Source organism: Lepisosteus oculatus, chromosome 13 (genome assembly GCF_040954835.1).
Source record: "Lepisosteus oculatus isolate fLepOcu1 chromosome 13, fLepOcu1.hap2, whole genome shotgun sequence".
NCBI classification, from domain to species: Eukaryota; Metazoa; Chordata; class Actinopteri; order Semionotiformes; family Lepisosteidae; genus Lepisosteus; species Lepisosteus oculatus.
This window is the reverse complement of record NC_090708.1, coordinates 26,498,134-26,518,826: the sequence shown is the minus strand read 5'-3', so window position 1 is coordinate 26,518,826 and position 20,693 is coordinate 26,498,134. Positions and strand designations below refer to the sequence as shown.

The 20,693-nt window shown below is 47.2% G+C and overlaps 1 protein-coding gene across 2 annotated transcripts; it reads right to left on the bottom strand.

Annotated features, from left to right (window-relative positions):
• Window positions 1-181: 181 nt before the first annotated feature.
• On the bottom strand, window positions 182-18,809 carry jam2a (junctional adhesion molecule 2a). 2 transcript variants are annotated; one of them, XM_015361672.2, is made up of 11 exons: window positions 18,450-18,809; window positions 11,241-11,306; window positions 10,322-10,435; window positions 8,692-8,841; window positions 7,932-8,134; window positions 7,612-7,714; window positions 5,845-5,952; window positions 4,337-4,352; window positions 3,115-3,186; window positions 2,402-2,435; window positions 182-2,127 (listed from the first exon to the last, which is right to left on the bottom strand). In XM_015361672.2, the coding sequence occupies exons 1-11, from the start codon at window positions 18,499-18,501 to the stop codon at window positions 2,095-2,097; spliced, it is 951 nt and encodes a 316-aa protein (XP_015217158.1). In that variant the 5' UTR covers window positions 18,502-18,809; the 3' UTR covers window positions 182-2,094. The 2 variants fall into 2 exon arrangements, with proteins under 2 accessions (XP_015217158.1, XP_015217159.1); XM_015361673.2 differs by lacking the exon at window positions 3,115-3,186.
• Between the last annotated feature and the right edge of the window lie 1,884 nt (window positions 18,810-20,693).

The window sequence follows — 20,693 nt, the reverse complement described above, 5'->3', positions numbered from 1 at the left end:
CGAGAGTGCCAGCCCTGACATGTCTACCATATGGTCTCGCAGTACTGTGTCCCAGTAGATAGTGCCACATGACAGACACAGCAGCATATGCGTAGCCTATGCAAAGCTCCTCCTATAGCTTCAACACACCTGCTTTATGAACAAAGTGACAGCATCAACACTCACGCCGTGCAAGAGGAGAAAAGTTTTAAGTTTTGTTTTATATTGGTTCCACAACATACCATCTGTGCAAGAAAATAAAATCATACAATTCCAGGTCATACATTCAGAGCCAAATAGCAAGAGAATAGATACTTCAGTTTAAAAAAAATGCAAATTGTCATTAATCATCATGTAACAAAAAAATACAAAAAGCAACTCTATGAGTAAAAAAAAAAAAATCCCTTTTGTACAACACTCTGAATATTTTGCCTGCTCTTTGATCCTTCTCGGCAGGCAGCTGTGCTGATCGGCAGGAGTGTGTGGTGCTGGAGGGGCCTGTCTGAGCAGTCTGCACTGCTCCCTACTGGGGATAAACTAGGCACGTCCCTCTCTTTGCAGTGAACATTGGTACAGCAGAAACCAGAGGAGTGTGTGGCGCTCCAGCAGGGCAGAGGCCTTCACCCTCAGACCTGGAGGGCCACGGGGTCTCTCTGCTTTTCATCCTGTACAGGGCTCTGCGTGACTGAACCGAAATCAATTCGGGACTTCAGCCTGACCTTCTCACCATTGGCCAGAGCTCTGGGACTCAAGGTCCTTACAAAGCCTGTAGCAGTGCGACTCTCCCAACTGCAGGAGTGAGGGGGAACGCAGCTTCTCGGTTAACTGATCCTGAGTGACTGCTTGTGGAGTCCAGACTGGGGTCCACTGTCTTATAGCCTGCAACTTAGGTGACGTCTGTCGGCCTCCTCACCTAGTTTGACTTGAGAACTTTTAAACCTACTCATACGATACAGGGAGCTGTCCACTCTGGTACCAGTCTTACTTCAGACTTCAAGCTGGGGCCATGAACCAGAATCCAGGGTCAAAGGCATCGTGACCCCACTCTCAGCTGGCTTTATTTGAGCTCTTGATTATTTGATTGATTCCCTCACCAGATTTAACCAATACTGTACTAATGAAACCTTTTTGTAATTGTTGAGTTCTGCAGTTAAGATTTTACCCATCCATCTAAATCCTTGTCATTAAAAACTAAAACGTTGGGAACAGAAAACAAAAATCCAGCTAGATTGAAAGCCAGAGAGAGGATTTGCTTAGTTGTATGAACTCCTGCACCAGACTGGGCTGCCTAACACTGTGTTCTGGTGTACATTTAATTAAATGTTTAATGTTTTCTGAAGTCTGCAGCTCTGTCCTGTTGGTTATTTTGATGCCTTGAGCACTGAACCTCAGCAGAGCTGGAGCAAGGGGCATTTAGGTGTTCGGACGTACACTGGAAAACAGGTATGCGTGGCAGTGTGTCTGCGCAGTCTGGTCTAAATATGAGCTGGAAACTGGTAGCATATACAATTGTCTGATTTGAAAACTAATGAAGTATAAGTTTAATGAAGACATCAAGAATTCAGGTGTAATAGTAGACATAAAGCAAAATGCTGTATAATGATGGTGGGTGTCCTCTCTCTTACTTCTCTGGAGAACTAAACCCACCCACAGAGCAAAGAGTAGTGTAGGGCCTGGCCTGACAGCAGGGTTTTGAGTGCAATGTCCATGTGAACCCAGTAGCCCGAAATGTAAATTCAGCCATCTAGTCTTGTCCTGTTCAGTCGGGCGGTGCTCTATATTCAGTCCGCTCAAATCGAGTCGTCTAAGTCCTGTGACCACTGCACTCTCATCTAGTCTAATCCAGTTTAGCCCATAACATTAGTGGTACGAATGCAGTGTCCAGTCCAGTTCGAAGGTTATCTGACTGCAGTATTCTGTTCAGACCATCTCTAGTCTGAAGCGTATATTGCAGTCAAGTCATGTCCACTGCGGTGTCCAGTGCAGTCCAGTCGTTAAGTGTTCTTCTTGCAGTGTCTAGTCCCATCCAGTGGCACTGTAGTTTGAAGGCAGTGTCTACTCAAGTCTTCCTTGTCCAGTGGCTCTATTGCACTGTGCAGTCTGCTCCTGCGTGTCTCAGAGCATGAAGGACTGGGCGTGTTTGAAATCCTAGTAAAAGAAAGATCCCTGACAATTAGTTATCTAGCCTAACAGACTGATCAATAACTTAACATCTGAACAGACTGAACTAATTAGTATCTGCGGTTAGCCCTCCTTCACACATTGAGACTTTCAATAGATAAAAGATTAGAAGTTAACCAGGGTGCTGAAGAACAGAAGACTTTCCAGACTGCAGTGGCAAGTATTCCTGTTCACAAAATTATATTCCTAACACCTATTGTTTAATGGGAGAGAACAAACAGAACTGTTTTCTCTTACTTACTTCCTGTGGAGGGATGCCATAACCCGCTCCATTCCTGCAAGAAGGAAGAGAGGAAACTGAGAAATTCCGGTCCACTCTGTAAATAATTTGCAGCTCCAAACCTACTAGCTGAGGACCTTGTGGTCCCGCAAGCCTACCAGTTTAACATTCATAAACTGCAAACTTTCTTAAAGACTTTTGAGATAGTAAGGGTATTTGGCTAAAGATCACTCAACTTAAGTTACTGACCAATGAAATGGTAGAACTATAAATACTGTCATTCTGTAACTGCACTGCTATTGAGTAAATAAAAGATGGCAGAATGTTTGCTGCCCACAAAAATTGGAATTGTAAGCTTGATAGCCAGAATGGGGGGTGAACTGAGGAGGAGGGCACGTGCTTTGCTTTTAAAGGCTCTGCCAATATAGAAGCACTCCTGTCACACACATTAAACCGGCTGGAGCTGGCAACAGAATTCACCGTCCTCTCACAACACAGCAGAGTGGGCATGTTGGTTTGAGACCATTGTCGGGTGTCACAACCACCATCTGTCCTCTTCGGGAGAAGCTAAATTCACAAGGTGGCCTCCGGCTCTTCTCTTTTCTCTCTCCTGCATCGCTGCACCCCTCCCTTGACCGCGTCCGTCTCCACTCCTCCATGTTCCCCCTCTCTCTCTGTATTTTGCTCTCCCCACCACTTCTCTCTTCCTGCCTCTCTGTCCCTCCCTCACTCACATATCGTCAGTCCTGTGGAGGTTCTGGCTGCTGATATGGGTGACGCCATGGCACTGTGGGATCCAGAAGGACCTGTGGAGGGAGGTGGGGGTTCACAGAGTTTCAGCCCAATGGATGGACACACACACAGAGCATGGCCAAGGCCACGACACCATGCTGAGGGTTATCCTTTCACAGACCGCTCTTCTCTGGCTGTTAGCCAATCACAATCCAGGCTTTAGTAGCAGTTAGTAAGTTAAGGACGAGAGTGTAGAACTGATTTAGCCAATCAGAACACATACTTTTCTGCTTGTTAGCCAATAATGTTGCAGGTGATCTTTCTCAGATTGTTCCTTTATTTTAACCAGAATTTGAGTTTTGACCTTGGCTTCAAGAGCATGCAGAGAGTCTGGGACCTGCCAAGAGTGAGGAGGAGAGGTGGCTCCACTGAAACATACAAACTCTGCAGGTAGCCCATATTTTCGCTGAACATTAGGCACATTGGAGACATGATGTACAGGACATCAGGGCTTCAGTGAGTGGCTCCCCAGTGTGGGTTTAATGTCCTCTGTGTCCAGGGAGATGGATATAGGCCAGCGTTGATGCCTCACACTCTGATGCTCCGCTCCAAGACTGCCTCCTCCATGGTCACGATCTACATGCTGTTACTCATGGTTAGCAAACCAGATGCCTCACACAGAGTGCTGTTAGTGCAGATACAAAGGAAGAAAACACTCCGCTACTGTTTGGTGATCTGCCTTGCTCCCCTCCTTTTTGGGGTACACATCTTCATTTTAGCCTCTCTCTCCCCATCTCTCGATCACTCTCTCTTAGCACTTTACTCCATCCCTCTCGACGTCCTAAAATATCTCTCCATCTCCCCGAGTCCTTCGTCCGTCTGTGCTGCTCACGCTATGTGCCTCGGTCCTGGCTCAGCGTCCCTGGCAATGTCACGGCCAGTCTCCCACTCTCTTCTGGTCACTCACACAGAGTGGGAGCAGAGAACTCGGGGGGCTCGTACTTCAACCACTCCCAATGGACACACACATGCAGCAAACAGAAACCCTCGGTCGTTAACCGGTTCTTCCGGAGCCTCCCGGTATTTACCATAGCATGTCCGAAACAGGCCGGGAAAGGTTAGTTACAGACACACTGATCTGGTCTCATTCCACGGCACTGAGACCCTTACTCATAAGCAAGTGACCCCAGGAGACTGGGAGGTTGGTAAATAGAAGACACTCACCTTCCCCGGTGGCCCTCTGGAATAAGAGAGAGAGAGAAAAAGTTAGTCGAGGAGTCAGTTAGGGGGCTCAGTTCTGAGCACACAGCGACACAGACTACAGGGGCATGTGGCACATGGGTGTAACAGAGATTCTGACAAACAAGATGGTCAGGCAGGCAGATGGACAGACGAACAGGTGATCACGTTCAAATTTCTTTTGAACCCCCATCCTAATAGCCCCCCCCCCCCTCTGTTATGCTCCCGCCTTCTCTGCTGTCAGTGTCCTGGCTTCCTCCTTGCTCTCTTCTAGAACGAGCTGCAGTTTCTCCTGCCAGCTCTGGACCAGGGCTCCCCCTGTCCTGTGAGCACGTCCAAAGGTCTACTGCCCTCTCAGCCTCAGGTTTTCCCCACAGTGGAGGGAGTCTGTTAAAAGAGAGGGTCTGGCCTAGGTCTCCTCTGCACTCTTTTGTCGCCCATTTCTGGGCCCAAGCTGTGGTCACTCACTCTGGTATTGTGGCATGTAGTAAGTGTAGTAATTGCTGTAGTATTCTGAAGTGTCAAGTCTCCTAAAATTATAAGAAATCCATGACCTTTAGTGCTTGGACAGACATAACTTGCTTCTGTAACCCTTTTTACTCCATGTTTTGCTCCTTTTGCTTCGATTTTCTCTGTTTCTGTCATCCACCTTTGACACTGTGGTATTTTTCGGATCTGAACGAAAGCTTGGTTGGCCACCCTGCAGCCCTGATCTCATCACATTTCCGAATGTCAACAGGGCTGAAAAGCCCACGTTCCCAATAGGTTTTTCAGAGGGCGTCTCCCCAGTCCCAACCCATGACCCTTTGCCCCCTTGTCTACCACTTGTTCTCCCCCCTTGGAGGTTGGCAACACATGTTTGGATCATCGCAACTTATTCTGTCAAGGCCTATTCCTGGGGTGGACAGCCACAACCTGCAGGAGGTACAGGATGCCTTTCTTAACCCTTAAAGAACAGGTGCTCTGTTCAATGAGGTAGTTCAGAGATCATCTAAAGCTACTGAAAGCAATTCAGATTACATAAACCCAATAGCTTGGCTCTCCAGGACCCAAACTGGAGCAGACTCAGCCTTGTCAGCTGCACCGTACAGCTGATCAGGCCGAGTTAGGAATTTCGGCTGCTCCCATCAGCATGGCAATACAATTGCAGTATGTGCCAAGGCAGATCCTGGGGCTCTTCTCAATGCCCTCTGCCTGGTGACTCTGTGCCAGTCCTGGAGGAGAGAATAGCCAAGGAGGACAGCAGAGATGCCCACAGGAATACCAGGACTGGGCAGGGGATGAGAGGGGGTGGCGGCGGCTGTGGTTTAGGTGGAGTCAGAGCCGAGTTGCTCTCATTCTCAGGCAGGCAGTTGGACAAGCAGAAAAGAAAGGCAGATGGTCGCACAGGCTGGCAGCAGACAGCTGGACGGGCAAGCAAGGAGGACAGGCGAGTGGACGAAGCAGCAGCAGGCAGGACAGATGGGCAGCCTGTAAGGCACAAGCAGACTCACTGTTGAAGTAGCCCTGCCGGTGGGCATAGCAGACCCCGAGCCCACACAGGGACACCACCAGGAACACCACCACTACGGCAGCCACGATCCCCGACACGTTCAGGTCGTCTGGGAGAGGGGGAGAGAGGAGAGAGCTCATCATCTGCACTGCAAGCCCTGAGCAAAACGCATTGGGCTCTCACACACTTCAACACTTGAAACAGCCACACACACGTGTACAGTACTTCCACACTTGTCCATCTTTCTGTTTTTACTGGACGCTCTTTACAGGGTGAAAACCAACTGTTTTGGCATGTCTAGATTTTAAAGACGACGCCTTCTGGAATATAAAATCTGGTCCTCACTGTCCTCGCAATGCCTCTTTTGCAGGAGAATACTCTTGCTCAGATAGATACCTTATTGGAACAAGTAATAGGTTTATTCCATGCTGAAAAAAAAGAAGAAAGATAATGCAACGTTTCGGCCGTGGAGCCTTCTTCAGGTGTACTCACCTGAAGAAGGCTCCATGGCCGAAACGTTGTGTTGATGCAGCTACCCACTTGAACTAGATACCTTATTGTCCACCAGGGAAAATTGATCTTTGGCTTCTCCCATAAAAGTACAAAAGCCACAAGCAAAACATAAAAGTCACAGAAAATCACAAAGTACATGAAATCACAACAACAGTATGTAACATAAACAAATGGATAAATAGCTAGTGAAGGGACTACATTTCCATACATTTATTGAGCAGTTTTATTGCACAGGGGACAAGGGACTACTTATAAATATATTTTATTTGACTTTTGGTACCCTCTACTGTATTCTGAATTGAGAGCAGTGTGTGAAACCAGCTGTGATGTTCTATGCCATTCTGAGACCTGTATTATGATATAGATTGCTGAGCTGGGGCTGCTGTTTCCCCAATTATTTCACCTGGCATTTTCACAATCCTGGACAGTTGGCTTTTCAAGGTTTCCATACCAAACTGTCATGTTACATGCCAAGATGCTCTTAGCAAGTCTTTAATATGCCAAGACGTTTTGACTTAACATTCAAGTTCTTTAGGCTTTGAATTAAAAACAGCCTCTGACTTGCTTTCATAAAAAAAACTGTTGTCTATTTTCTCAGTGTAACTCAGCCTCTGATTAATATGTGTTCCCAGATATTTAAAACTCTCCAGAGACAGACCATTGCACCTCGCACTGGCTTCCTGTCATGTTTCATGTTGACTTCAAAATCCTCATGCTCACCTACAAGGCTCTGCATGGCTTGGCACCTCAGAGCCTGTCAGAGCTTTTATTGCCCTACTCCCCACCTTCGCTTTTCTAATTCTGGTCTCCTAACTGTCCCCCAAGCCCGTCTACACTCTATGGGTGACGGATTCTTCTCCTGCTACGCCCCCAAGCTCTGGAAGTCTCCCGAAGGATATCGGAGAGTCACCTTCTCTAAACACCTTCAAATCCAGACTCAAAACCTTCTTCTGTAGAAGAGCCTTTACTTAACCGGTTCCATTCTTTACCCCTCTGCTCTGACTGTAATTAGTACCACAATCTACTGTCTCCTCTCATTGTGTGATCTCATCCTGCTTATCTTGTGTTTTTTTATTATTGTTGTTGTTGTTGTCATTCTGTAAAGCGCTTTGAGAACCCACCTTTAAAGGTGCTATATAAAATACAGTTTATTGTTACTGACTGCAAAGGTTGCCCACTACCTGTTCTAACACCGAAAAGGAGATCGGGTCCTCAAACACGACTACACAAACACACACCGCAGACGTGGGCTCACCGATCTGCATGTGTTTCCCAATGCAGCTTTTGGGATCCCCCACGCCGTTGTTGGCCACACAGTGGTACTTCCCTGTGTCCGTCCGGGAGACGGGGTTGAACTGCTGCTCCAGGGAGAGATAGCAGGAGAACATGTGAGAAGTGATGGGAGACCCAACATCACCCTGCACTGACTGCCCCTTTCAAACCATTCAAGAAGAGACACGTTGTTTCAGCCCTAGAGTTGTGTCACAGGCTGCTGCTCACTGACTCTCCACAAGGGGGTGCCCTTCTCACCATCTACACTAGGTGTGCAGCACTGAGAGAGGTGGAGCGTCTCACCAGCGTGCCGGTCCGGGGGTTCTGCGTGAAGGTGGCGTTGGCAGGGCGGGGATCCTGCAGAGAGAACTGAGGCAGGGGCTTGCCATCCTTGTACCATGAGTATGTTGCAGGGGGAACACTGTGTACATCCTCACAGCGCAGCTCCACCACTGTGCCCGTCAGAGCAGATCTGGGGATTTCACACATGGGCACGTTGGGGGGCACTGGGGGTGAGAACAGGACAGAGAGGAAATGGTTAACCCAGACACACTGGGCATGCTGCACTGAACTAGTAAGAAAATGTCTCAGATGGATGGCAAAAATGCAAAAACAGAAGACATTTGAATACTACATATACACTGTATAAAGACATAATCATAAGGAAAACTGCAATGATTTTTGGGTATGAATATTAATTAATCAATCATCCAATCACAATGCTAAATGAGACAGAACTGCTAACCTTGGGTTTATAGGTGCACACTGACAGCATGAAAAGTTGCAAGACAATTCCATCTCCTGTAGCGTCATAAGTGGATAAAATGATAACATCCATACCCATGTCATGGTCTGTATGCTCATGCGCATGTTATTAAAAGCACATCTGCCATGACGCACTTCTATTTTGCATATGATTTATACAAAATCCAATTTATTTGGCTATGTCACTCAGTATAAATCTGTTAGCACATGGCATACTACACTGGCAATATTGTACTTAAAAACCATCAGTAGAACAGCTTTTAATCTGACACTGAGACAGAAAGACCGACAGGCTCACCGAGCACATTCAGCGTGATGTTGGTCTCCCCCAGATTCTTTGTGTCCAGTAGGGCGCTGACCTCACAGCGATAGTCCCCAGTGTCTTGCACGGTCACCTGGTGCAGGGTGACTGTGGCCCCAGTGATATTTGCGCGGCCCTTGAAGTCTCCTGAGGGGACAGTGAGCAGCCAGGTCACACACTTACATACACACACATCCTGAGTCACTGCACCTTCGCCAGATCTCTGGTTATCAAAATGTATTCATGGACATCCGGACTACGGGAAGCTGGGATGGATGGATACAACAAGAACATTTTCTAACTGCTTCTTCCAAATCAGGGTCGAGGGGAGCTGGAGCCTATTCCTACAAGCAACGGACACAAGGCAGGATACACCCTGGATGGGACACCAGTCCATCGCAGGACACACACACTCACACCAAGGTTCATTTTCCCTGAAGCCAATTAGCCTACCAGTGTAGGGAGAAAACTCACATGAACTTTGAAAGATATTTCCAAAATAGCTTCTTCCCCAGAGCTGTCAAGATGGTGACGCCCCCACTCCCTCCCACCATATTATCTCTCCTAATGTCTTCCTGTACCCACAATGACTGTACTCATACACCACTACATACACATGTAAGCCGAAAACGTACTGTCCCCTCGATAGCCCAGTAAAACTGTACGTCATAATAATATTTAATATTTATTAATTAACCATACTATTTATAACCATACTATTTTTGCACTGTTCCAAGAATTACCTTGCACTGTTTTTGTCCTGTTATATTTTCCCTGTTTGCAGAATTTTGCACAGTTTTGATTACTTGATTACATGTTATTTATGTTATGTTATTACATGTAACTGTTATTGCTATTGTGTTACTGTCTATTGTCTTATCTTCTGTCCTATTTATATACTGAGTGACTAATGAGAAACACTTTTCATACTATGTACCTGTGTAAGTTTAATAACAATAAAGTTGAATTGAATTGAATTGAATATTTCTGAAAGGAGCAGACGGCACCCCAGGTCTAGAATTAAACCCAGGGCCCCAGTATCGTGAGGAAGTGATGCCAACCACTGCCCCACCACGCCCCACCTAATTCTAACCATTTAATACTTCACCGTTATTGTGCGCTACCTTCGTCTGTGTCCCGTGTTCAAAGGCATACTATCGTAATGTCTCATTGAAAAACCAGGTAGCATATGCACAGCGAGTCAGAGTGATCACGGTGAAGTGTGATTGAGGGATTGGTGAATCAGATCGCTCAGAGGCCACAATGTAATTAAATATTATTCAAAGCAGAACTGCGGGTCAACCAATCCCACAACAGGCATTCTCAGAACAGATCCATCTGGAGCTGTGGACTTTGGAAAGAGTTAGATGCCTTTAAAACCGTTTCCTACCTCTACAGTCCTGCCGTTTTCAACTTATTTGGAATTACAAATCCCCTATCCTCAAAGGGTGGAAGACTATCTTAATTGATAAATGAATTAATTCAACCTGAGGATCAGTTGTATAATTAACCATTCCGCGGGAACAAAGCCAGTAGACGGGAGTTAGTACAGCCCTTATTTCTGGGCCGAGGCATCTGGAAGACAAGAAGGGCCCAGCGAACGGCTCCCCACCCGCCCGATTCTCACCTACAAACTCTCCGTTGTAGTACACGAAGGACACGTCTTTCCTCTGCACCTTCTTCCACTCGATCCGCGGGGAGTGGTCCCTTTCTGTGTGAAACAGGCAGGACAGCACAGCGTCTGCCCGGGGGCGGAGAGGAAGAGTTAAAGGGGATTTTTTTTTTTTAATGACAAATTTCGAATTGAGCACAAAATCGGGAAAGTACCGTAAGTCGCCATGCTCTTGCAAACTGCCATTTCGAGTTTCCACTAATTGCGATGTGGAGCAGCCCTTCCTGCTCACTAGTCACTGTGATGAGTAAAGCACTTTGATGTACGAGCGAATAAGAACAGCTTGTGCAGCAGACATTTCACCGCAGAAATGTTCCAACGTGATCTGCATGCAGAGTTCACTGTAAGTATTATTTGTAGGCAAACCGTCTCAAAATCAAGAGCAATATTTCTATTGGATTGAAAGAGATGTATTCCCAAGCCTGCTTGTTTACAATGTCATAGGGGTGAGACACTTCACCAGAAATTCTGTTGCCTCATTCTGAATCACAGAACATAGCGCTGCACATACCAGAACATTTCATCTATTTTGCAATGTGAATTGGAGGTTTTACAAGTTTACGGTGTACATTCGACTTTTACTGTGGTTTGAAATACGCCCATCAATGCTGATTCTTTCTCACCCCAGAATGGGAAAATAGTGTTGCAGTTCCCCTTTAAATGGGGAGAAATGGAGGGCAAACATAGCTGCCCTCAGTCACTTTCACCCCACCCCCCCAAAAAAACCTTCACATTTCCACTCTGTCTGCCTCTCTCTCACCCCTGTACCCAATTTCAGATCCCCCTACCCCTGTCTGCCTCTCATTCCTCTCTCCTGTGTCCTTCGCCCTCACACATGTACTCCCTGTCCCCTCCTCCCTCGTCCCCCTCTAACCTTTGTGCTCCTGGACCTCCACGACAGGCCTGTCGGTGGACACGGTGACGGGGATAATCCACGGGCCTGCGGGGACAGAGCAAGCGTGAGCCTGGTTACAGAAGTGCTCAGGACGGACAGCAGGCAGCCTCACCCCCATGGTCCCAAAGCAGAAAGTCACTGGCGCTTTTAAGTCGTGTCTCGCGCAACCTTAACTGCACTGTGATCACATCTCTGAAGCAGGCGTGAGTCTCTCTCCTGTGGCTGGAAGATGCAGAGCTGATGGTTTCTGTTGTCCAGATCAATCCTGCAAGCTTTATCAGAAATGTTACAAGACACAGTTGGGGGAACAAATCATTTGACTCTGAGTTTTAGTATTTAAGGTCACGAAAAAGGAAGGAGGACCAGAGCTCTCTGTGGCCCGTGGCTTGTGTCTTGAAGCACCCTCACGTCTACTCTGCGACAGGGATGAGGGGTCATATGCATTTGCAAACGCTGTTCAAATCATTTTAGCAGCGGGTCACCCCTGTTCATCCAGGGGAGACCTGCTCATCTCCACCGGTTCGGCTCGACCAGACTCCCCCCGTTGAAGTTCTTCTCGCCCACCTGAGAACCGTCAGCCGCAGAAGCTGAGCTCTCGAGTGAGACCGAGCTGACTGAAACGAATGCGAGGCGTGAGCGGTGAAGAGGGAACTCTGCAGTTCCACCAACAGTGTCTGCAAACTTCTATGATCCTGCCCGATTTCACCTGGAGCCTGGAGATCGATGGGGTCTGGCAATGCAACCTGCTGAAACCCAAAGCACAGCAAATTCAAACTGCACCACAGATGCTTTCGTATAGGCAGACCCTGCCTGACATGCTTATCTTCACACGTTCTCTGTGTCTCAGTGACACCTGGGTGCAGCTGTATGTAGATAATGCCGGCCCCCTCCCAGACAAACAACAGACCAAGTGATGCAAGCTGAAGGGGCTTGCAGTGTGCCAGGAAGGAGCTCCTGCTTCAGGGGGTCGATCTTCAATGTTTTGTGTGAAGTTGGTCAACAACACAGTAGTAGTTGTCTCCTTCAGCTGGTTGGCCATGGTGCACGAATTTCTAAAGGGTGGATCAACGATGTCCTTTTGTGGCTCTGCCCTAGTCCTGTGCTGGCCGACTGCTGCTGCCAGCTGGCTCTGTTCACTTTCTCTACCGAACGTTGAGGATCATGGGCATAGCAGGGGACTCATGGAAATGAGAGCCAACTTGCCTCCTAAAAACTGTGCCTCATTCCTGCAATAAACCCGCGCCCCATAAACTCCAGCCCTGCACAAGACCACCCACGGTTTGCGTCTCGGTCTGTTACCATCACCTGAGCCAAAGAAAACTCACTGCACTGTGGCAGGGCTGTGTCCAGATTATGACGTTTGGTATTTCTCCTTCAATTTTCAAGAATGGTGACTGGCAGGGATTGACATCTAACTCTAGGTTTTGAGTTCCCATGTCTTTGTCTGCATGAGGAACTTCCACTGGGTGAAGTCTCAGTCTTGCTGGACAGTCCATCTCTGAGCCTGTCGCCCAGTTACCCTGGCAGAAACAGCACCGGGCGCTGTGAGGGCTGCAGAGGTCCGGAACGACTCCCCTGCTCTTCTGCAACAACACATGACTCTTCGGGCAGGAAGAGGAAACAGGAGCTGCCCTTCCTGCCACTGGGATCCCTATTCTGCTGTTTTCTGTTAAGAGGAGCCAGTAATAAGCACTGAGCCTCTAATTTCTGGAAAGAGGAATACAGTGACAAGCTCGCCATTTCATATTAGCACAACACAGGTCTGGACTGGACTGGACAAGGAGGAGCTGGCCTGACCCTGAGTGGACTGGACTGGACTGGACTGGCCTGACTGTGAGTTGACTGAACTGGACAAGGAGGGGCTGGGCTGACTGTGACCGTGACTGGACTGGACTGGACTAGACAAGGAGGGGCTGGCCTGACCATGAGTGGACTGGACTGGACAGGAAGGGATTGGCCCGAGCATGGATGGACTGGACACTGCTTCCCACCCTAATAGTCCACAGCGTTTCAGTCTGGTCATCCTGCCCAAAACTGGATGACTACAAATTAACTTTTCAAAAATTCCCTCTAGCATAAACAGTGAGTGCCATCGGCTGTGATCTAAGGAACTCTGCCAGTGGCCACATTTTCCCTCAACAGAAAAAACAAGTTCTGTGAGGTCAAAACAAAGCTCATTCCAATTAGAACATCTTGATTACTGTTTTTGAAAAAAACAGGATGCAAGAAATCAGACAGCTATATAAGCAATTCTCTCAAATTCCACAGGCACTAAAGTGTTTCAGCAGTTTGAGTTACCCCAATCTGTCAAATATGTTTATAGGTATTAGCAACATAACCTGCCTTATGTTTCTGATATTTTTTACAAAGCCAGTGGCTTGTACTGAAAGGAAAGACACCTTCAGTTCCAAACAGTGAAGAATCTAGACACTGAAGTCCCCTGAACTCCCCTGAGCACAAAGTTGTTTCCTGTTCCACGCTCCCCTGTTCAGAAGATAAGATAGCATGTACATCCATCTGTTTTCTAACCAATTTACCCAATTCAGGGTCGCAAAAGAGCCAGAGCCTATTATGGCAAGAAATGGGCACAAGACACCCTGGACATCATGCCAGTCCATCACAGGACATACACACACCCACAACAAGGGCCAGTTTTCCCAGAAGCCAATTAAACTATAAGTACGTCATTGGACAGCTGGAGAAAGCTGGTGCACCTGGAGGAAACCCATATGAACATGAGGAGCACATACAAACTCCACACAGATAGTACTCCAATTGAACCCAGGACTCCAGAACTGCGAGATAATGCTAACTACTGCGCCACCGTGCCGAAAATGGCATGTACAGTGATGTATAGCACACACACACCCCAGAGACATCCTCACACTGCTGTACAGTACACACACCCCCTTCAGCGAGAGGCAGATACTACTGTACAATGGACAGACACACCTAAGGGAATTAAACAGACAATACTATTCAACACACACCCTCCAGAGAGGCCTGCTGAACAACACATACACACCCTCCAGATGGACAGTCTTCTGTACAAAGGACCTAGAGAGAGACAAACTACTGAACAGTAGTCACTCTGCCCAGAGCTAAGTACCCTACTGCACACACTCCAAAGAGAGAGCCGCACAGGGACATTCAGAAAAAATAGATTGCTAGTCTGAAAACAGGAAGTCCACAAAAAGACAAACAGGGGTTTGGAGACAGAGGAAGGAACAGGAGGGAGTTCTATTGACAGGGGAGGGGTGCCTGTTAGTTGACATTTCATGATCGAGCCCTTTGAAAAAACTGGTCATTCTGTTCCCCCTCCTCAATTCCAGTGCGTCGTCTCGGTTTGAAGGGAGAGGGCACTCTGGGAGGAGGGAGAGAGTCGTGTTTTTGCAGTGCTCGGTGTTGTCGACAGGCCCATTCCTCAATATTGGAATGCAGGGGCTCTGGGATCTTTCACCAACCAGCTGGCTGGAGCTCTCTGGAAGCCATTACAGAGACAAGTCAAGGCATTCTGGGTCAAACGCACACACGCGCAAAGACGCTGCTCGGCACCACAGCTGCAGTCTGAAGAAAAGCTTCTTACCTTAACCCTTCCCGGCCCGAATTTTTGAAAAATTACTCAAAAAAAGCTTTACAGAAAATGGGACTCAGAAGCCACAGCAGGTCTCTCTTGAACTGTGCTGCATTTTCTGATGTTATAAGGTTGTCGGACGATTTTTTTTATACTAGGTGTGTGTTATTGGTTTATTATATTTGCAGTGGCTAGCATTGATGTCTGGCAGCGCTGGGGCCCTGGGTTCAATTCCTAATAATAATATAATAATAATAATAATAATAATAATAATAATAATAATTGTTTACACTTATACAGCGCTTCTCTGGACACTCCACTCAAAGCGCTTTACAGGTAATGGAGACTCCCCTCCACCACCACCAATGTGCAGCATCCACCTGGATGATGCGATGGCAGCCATAGTGCGCCAGAACGCTCACCACACACCAGCTATCAGTGGGGAGGAGAGCAGAGTAGTGTAGCCAATTCATAGATGGGGATTATTAGGAGGCCTTATTGGTAAGGGCCAATGGGAAATTTGGCCAGGACGCCAGAGTTACACCCCTACTCTTTTAGAGAAAAGCCCTGGGATTTTTAATGATCACAGAGTGTCAGGACCTCGGTTTTACGTCTCATCCGAAGGACAGCACCTGTTTACAGTATAGTTTCCCTGTCACTATACTGGGGCATTAGGACCCACATGGACCGCAGGGTGAGCGCCCCCTGCTGGCCCCACTAACACCTCTTCCAGCAGCAACCTTAGTTTTTCCCAGGAGGTATCCAGGTACTGACCAGGCTCACACTTGCTTGGCTTCAGTGGGTTGCCAGTTGTGAGTTGCAGGGTGATATGGCTGCTGGAGTTTGCATGGAGTTTGTAAGTTCTCCCCCGTGTTTGTATGGATTTTAGTCCAGTTTCCACTCACTGTCCAAAGTCTCAATTGACTTCTGGGAAAACTGGCCCTGGTGGGAGTGTGTGCGTGACTCTGTTGGTTGTGTGCCCTGCATGGACTGGCATCCTGTCCAGGGTGTATCCCTCCTTGTTACTTGCCGAGATAGGCTACGGCTTCCCTGCTATCAAGCACTGGATAAAGCATTTAGAAAATGGATGAATGGGTGTTGCCTTACATATTGTTTTATTAGACAGGCCTACAGAAAATTGTTAGTTTTACACCTTTTTCACGGGTGATGGGGGAGACACGTACATAGGATAATGATTCTGCTACAATGAGTCTAGAATTCAAAGGGAAAATAATTATGTGTGGTGAAACTACACAGCGTGTGCCTTGAACGTAGCCGAGATTCAGTTGTTTTTTTTTTTCTGACGAGTCGTTCACAAAAGGCTCTTCAGGAGACGAGCTCTGGCCAGTGTCCACCTCGATTCTGCAGTCTAACGGCATCGGACACAACTTTGCAGCCTCACCAGGCCAGAAGCCCAGATGCAGAGCACATAGTCTCGCAGGTCCCACAAGACCTTAAAGGGTAAGGAAAAGTATTTCACTTCCACCCACAACGGATATGTGACTTGTAATAGACAAGTACAAGACCAATATGACATCAGTCAAAAAGGCCACATTCAGCAGACGGGTCAGGCCTATAAAGATGTGACAAGTGACTCAAACTTCCTTCCCATTTCAGTTCTAAATTCCAACTTGGCAGCTCCAAATCCACAACACTGTGGTCACTGCCCAGACTTTCCACAAACGTGCAGCCCTGCCACACAGAACAGACACACAGGACTCCTTCCAGACATGTCCTGGGGGACACATGGCAGAAACCCAATTCCGGACAGGATTCAGCAGCCTACAGTTCTAACACATTCCTGCTGATATGGCAGGGGTCTCCTGCTGTAAGACAAATCTTCGAGGGCTTTTTTGGGGGGGGGGCGGGGGAGAATGCAAACAGTTTTCCCCTTGTCTTGTTTTGTTGCTCTCTGCCCGAATGCGACTCCAAACTGTCCTGGAGTCACTAGCCTGATGGCCCAGCTGGGACGTGTCAGGTGGTCCACTCCCCCACCCCCCTGTCCAGGCAGAACAAAGCCGGCCTGTGTCCGTAAGGTAATCCACACCACACTCCTCTCACCCCGGGTCTGAGGGGAGCCGCAGCTGCTGGCAGAGAACTGCACCAATTCGGCATGCATCCACCGAGTGTCGCCCCGGGTCCGGGTCTCCTCGGTCACCGGGGGAATTTCCATAGTGACCGCTGCTACAGTCTGCCTCAGCCCTGTTGGGACTGGAAGTGCTGTTTACGGAACACAAGACACAAGAGTGTGTCCTTCCCTGACAGCCACTCCACACGCTGGAACCTTGACCTGACTCTCTCGAACGTCAGTCACTCTGGATTTAACATTTGTATCTTCTCTGGAACACACAGCTACACTGACCTTGAAAACATAAGAACGCGTTTGTGGGAACTACCTAGCTAAAACAGGGACTTGACTTGGACCGAGCCTGAATTAGCACCTCTGACTTCTCCCCGTGAGGCGAACTCTGAGGGACACTTCAGTGGGCAGAGATTAAGACTGGGCCAAAACTGACAAACCGAAGAGGCGCGACAAACAGGTTGAGACCAACGGCCCACCTTGCCTGTTTGATTGTGAGGAGCTCTGATCTCATCCAGTTGTTTCTTGAAGGAAACCAGGGCAGCTTGTGTCAGACCCTTTAAATACAGTAGGTGATCGTTCTTTGCCAGCGTGCAAAGAACAGCTACATATTATATAGATATTGCTCGCCATGCAACACATGACCTCTTTCGGCATCCAGACTGACACTTTTGAACAACGTGCCTCAGCAGCTTTTCACAAGTAAGTTTCGATGGCGGACTGACTAAAATGCAGCAGATGCAGAGTACATCACTAACACACCAGGGAGCCGGAGTCCCAGGAAAGTTACATACCTGTGCACACGACACACGGACAAACACCATGCTGTCAACTGTGCTACACAACACCACTGTGCAGTCATACAGTCTGGATAACACACAAAGAGTAATTTACTACAACTAATAAATGACACAGTGGACCAGTAGGTGGAGCTCTTCCCCTCTCGACTACAAACCCCAGAACGATGCCCAGGAATCTCATGCTATAAGAGCCGACGTTCTTTGGTGGAGACAATTAAACGGTGGTCCTGCCAGCTTGAGTATTAATGATCCTGCTCGTAAGAGAAGGTATGTTCACCCCATAGTCCTGGGTTAAATTCCACTCTGGCCTCCCCAAATCTTTCCTTCGTGGTGACGCGATTTCTCCACCTGATCTGCAGTGCGACTCCCCATCCACTATGCAAAGCACTTACGGGAAAATGCATAATACGGCTCTCTCTTTGAGGCAGCCCTGTGTGTCAACTGGACTTCATGAACAAAGACGGAACGCTGTTTTTTGTTCTCAGAGGACCACAATACAATCTCAGAAGAGAGAAACTACGTAGACAAACTGCAGATCTGGACTTGAGAGAAAATCACGGGAAAGTTTGCCTTTGTTTGGAAAGTGACGCCGAAGATACTGATACGCAACATCTCCTGGCCATGAGCTCCGAATAACGGGGTAGAAGGAGCGGCACGCGTTGGAATCAAGATTTCCGTAAAAGAATGAACTCGAATAAGAAGAAAGAGAATAATTAGTAATCATTGTTACTCACAGTGCTGCAAGAGTAGAAAAGCTGAGAGATAAACCAGTTGCAAACTCGCCATCTTCACAGAGTTCGTTTAAAACAGACTTCTCCCGTAATTTAGCTAAATGTGCTGAAAGTTAATAAATATGCAGAACTCTTTGGTGTGAAAAGAAACAATGAAAACGAACTAATCTTCCTCCTATAGCTGACCGAGTCTGAAATCCCGGCTTCTTTATCCCACAAGTTTATTTTCGGGTTCCCTCCGGAGTAAGGTTCGCCGCGTTTGCGAGTGACCCGAGCAGTCCTGGGGGCGCACTCTCCCTTTCTCCGGCGTCCGTCTGTCAGCGGTGGGGTGTTACTGTGGAGTAGACCCTGCCCGCAGCTCTCTCAACTGTTTCTCCCGGGTTGGGGGCGGGGGGCGTAGGAGGGCTCCACAGGGTCCTAGTGATCGTAAAACTTAACCCCATCAAAGCAATCCTGTGGATCACGTAGTTTTTTTTTTTTCCGAGATGATCTTCTACGGCAATTTCCTGATTTCCAGAAGTATCAACACTTGGACCCAGAGCCGGGCAGGTTTGTAGTGTAAGTTGTAGTGTTGACATCAAACAGGTGTGTTTCGCTGTCGGTGGTTATTGTGGGGTGACATCACGCCTTTGGGAGTATTGTACAGTATACGGTGCTCTATATGTATGATGTATGTACAGTATGGTGATACTGTAAAATGAAGAACGATTCGCCTGTGCCAAAAAACAAACAAACATGGCTCTGGAATAGCTAAACATTTTTAACTCCAAAAAATGTACCCTCTTTGAACCCTTCCAATCTGGTTTCAGACAATTACACAGCATAGAAACTGCTCTGGTTAAAGTCATTAACGATCTTCTTATGGCTACTGATTCCGTTTCTCTATTTGTATTCTCCTAAACCTCACTGCTGCTATCGCCACTATTAACCATGGCTTCTACTTTCTAGTCTTGAGACTGTGTTTTGGAGTTTCTGACATTGCTCTCAAATGGTTCCACTCTTACCTTTTGATCGCTGACATTCTTTTCTTTCTCTTGGGGGTTTCAGTTGTGAAGTCGGGTTCGTTAAGTTTGTCTGCTATTCAGCATCTACATGTTCCCACTAGGTCAGATACTAAGATCACATGGTCCTAAAAATCAATTCGTAATTCATGATAAATTACTAAAATCTATGTCCATAGTAAACCTGACAGTGAAGTAGCTGTTTCTTCCCTCTCTAATTTCATCTCTGATATGCAGTAAGAACCTGGATGACTCAAAATTCCCCTCTCTTAAACTCATACAAGACTGAGGTCATGGTATTCAGCATCACCTATTACCTACATAAACAGATGTAGTAACCCTATCTGTGGATGGCACTGTGCTTGAATTTCAATCTAAATTTAAGAATATAGCAGTGACTTTTGATCCTCATGTGCAGAATATTCATCCATCTCAGATATAGTGCCAGATTATGTCCTGTTATCTTTGACTATTGCAGAAAAGCTCATTAACACATTTCTTTCCAAGAAGTTATTACTGTAACGCCCTACTTGCTGGGGTACCTAGTTACAGTGCCTTGCGAAAGTATTCGGCCCCCTTGAACTTTTCAACCTTTTGCCACATTTCAGGCTTCAAACATAAAGATATAATTTTTTTTATTTTATGTGAAGAATCACCAACAAGTGGGACACAATTGTGAAGTGGAACGAAATCTATTGGATTTTTGAAACTTTTTTAACTAATAAAAAAATGAAAAGTGGGGCGTGCAAAATTATTCGGCCCCCTTGCGTTAATACTTTGTAGAGCCACCTTTTGCTGCGATTACAGCTGCAAGTCGCTTGGGGTATGTCTCTATCAGTTTTGCACATCGAGAGACTGAAATTCTTGCCCATTCTTCCTTGCAAAACAGCTCGAGCTCAGTGAGGTTGGATGGAGAGCGTTTGTGAACAGCAGTTTTCAGCTCTTTCCACAGATTCTCGATTGGATTCAGGTCTGGACTTTGACTTGGCCATTCAAACACCTGGATACGTTTATTTGTGAACCATTCCTTTGTAGATTTTGCTGTATGTTTGGGATCATTGTCTTGTTGGAAGATAAATCTCCGTCCCAGTTTCAGGTCTTTTGCAGACTCCAACAGGTTTTCATCCAGAATGGTCCTGTATTTGGCTGCATCCATCTTCCCCTCAATTTTAACCATCTTCCCTGTCCCTGCTGAAGAAAAGCAGGCCCAAACCATGATGCTGCCACCACCATGTTTGACAGTGGG

Coding starts and splice junctions, on each gene's coding strand:
- jam2a (XM_015361672.2), bottom strand. CDS start 18,501: ATGGCGAGTTTGCAACTGGTTTATCTCTCAGCTTTTCTACTCTTGCAG. Junction 5,953..7,611: donor TGGGAAACACATGCAGATCG/GTGAGCCCACGT, acceptor CCCCTCTCCCAG/ACGACCTGAACGTGTCGGGG. Junction 2,436..3,114: donor CTCCACAGGACTGACGATAT/GTGAGTGAGGGA, acceptor TCCTTCTTGCAG/GAATGGAGCGGGTTATGGCA.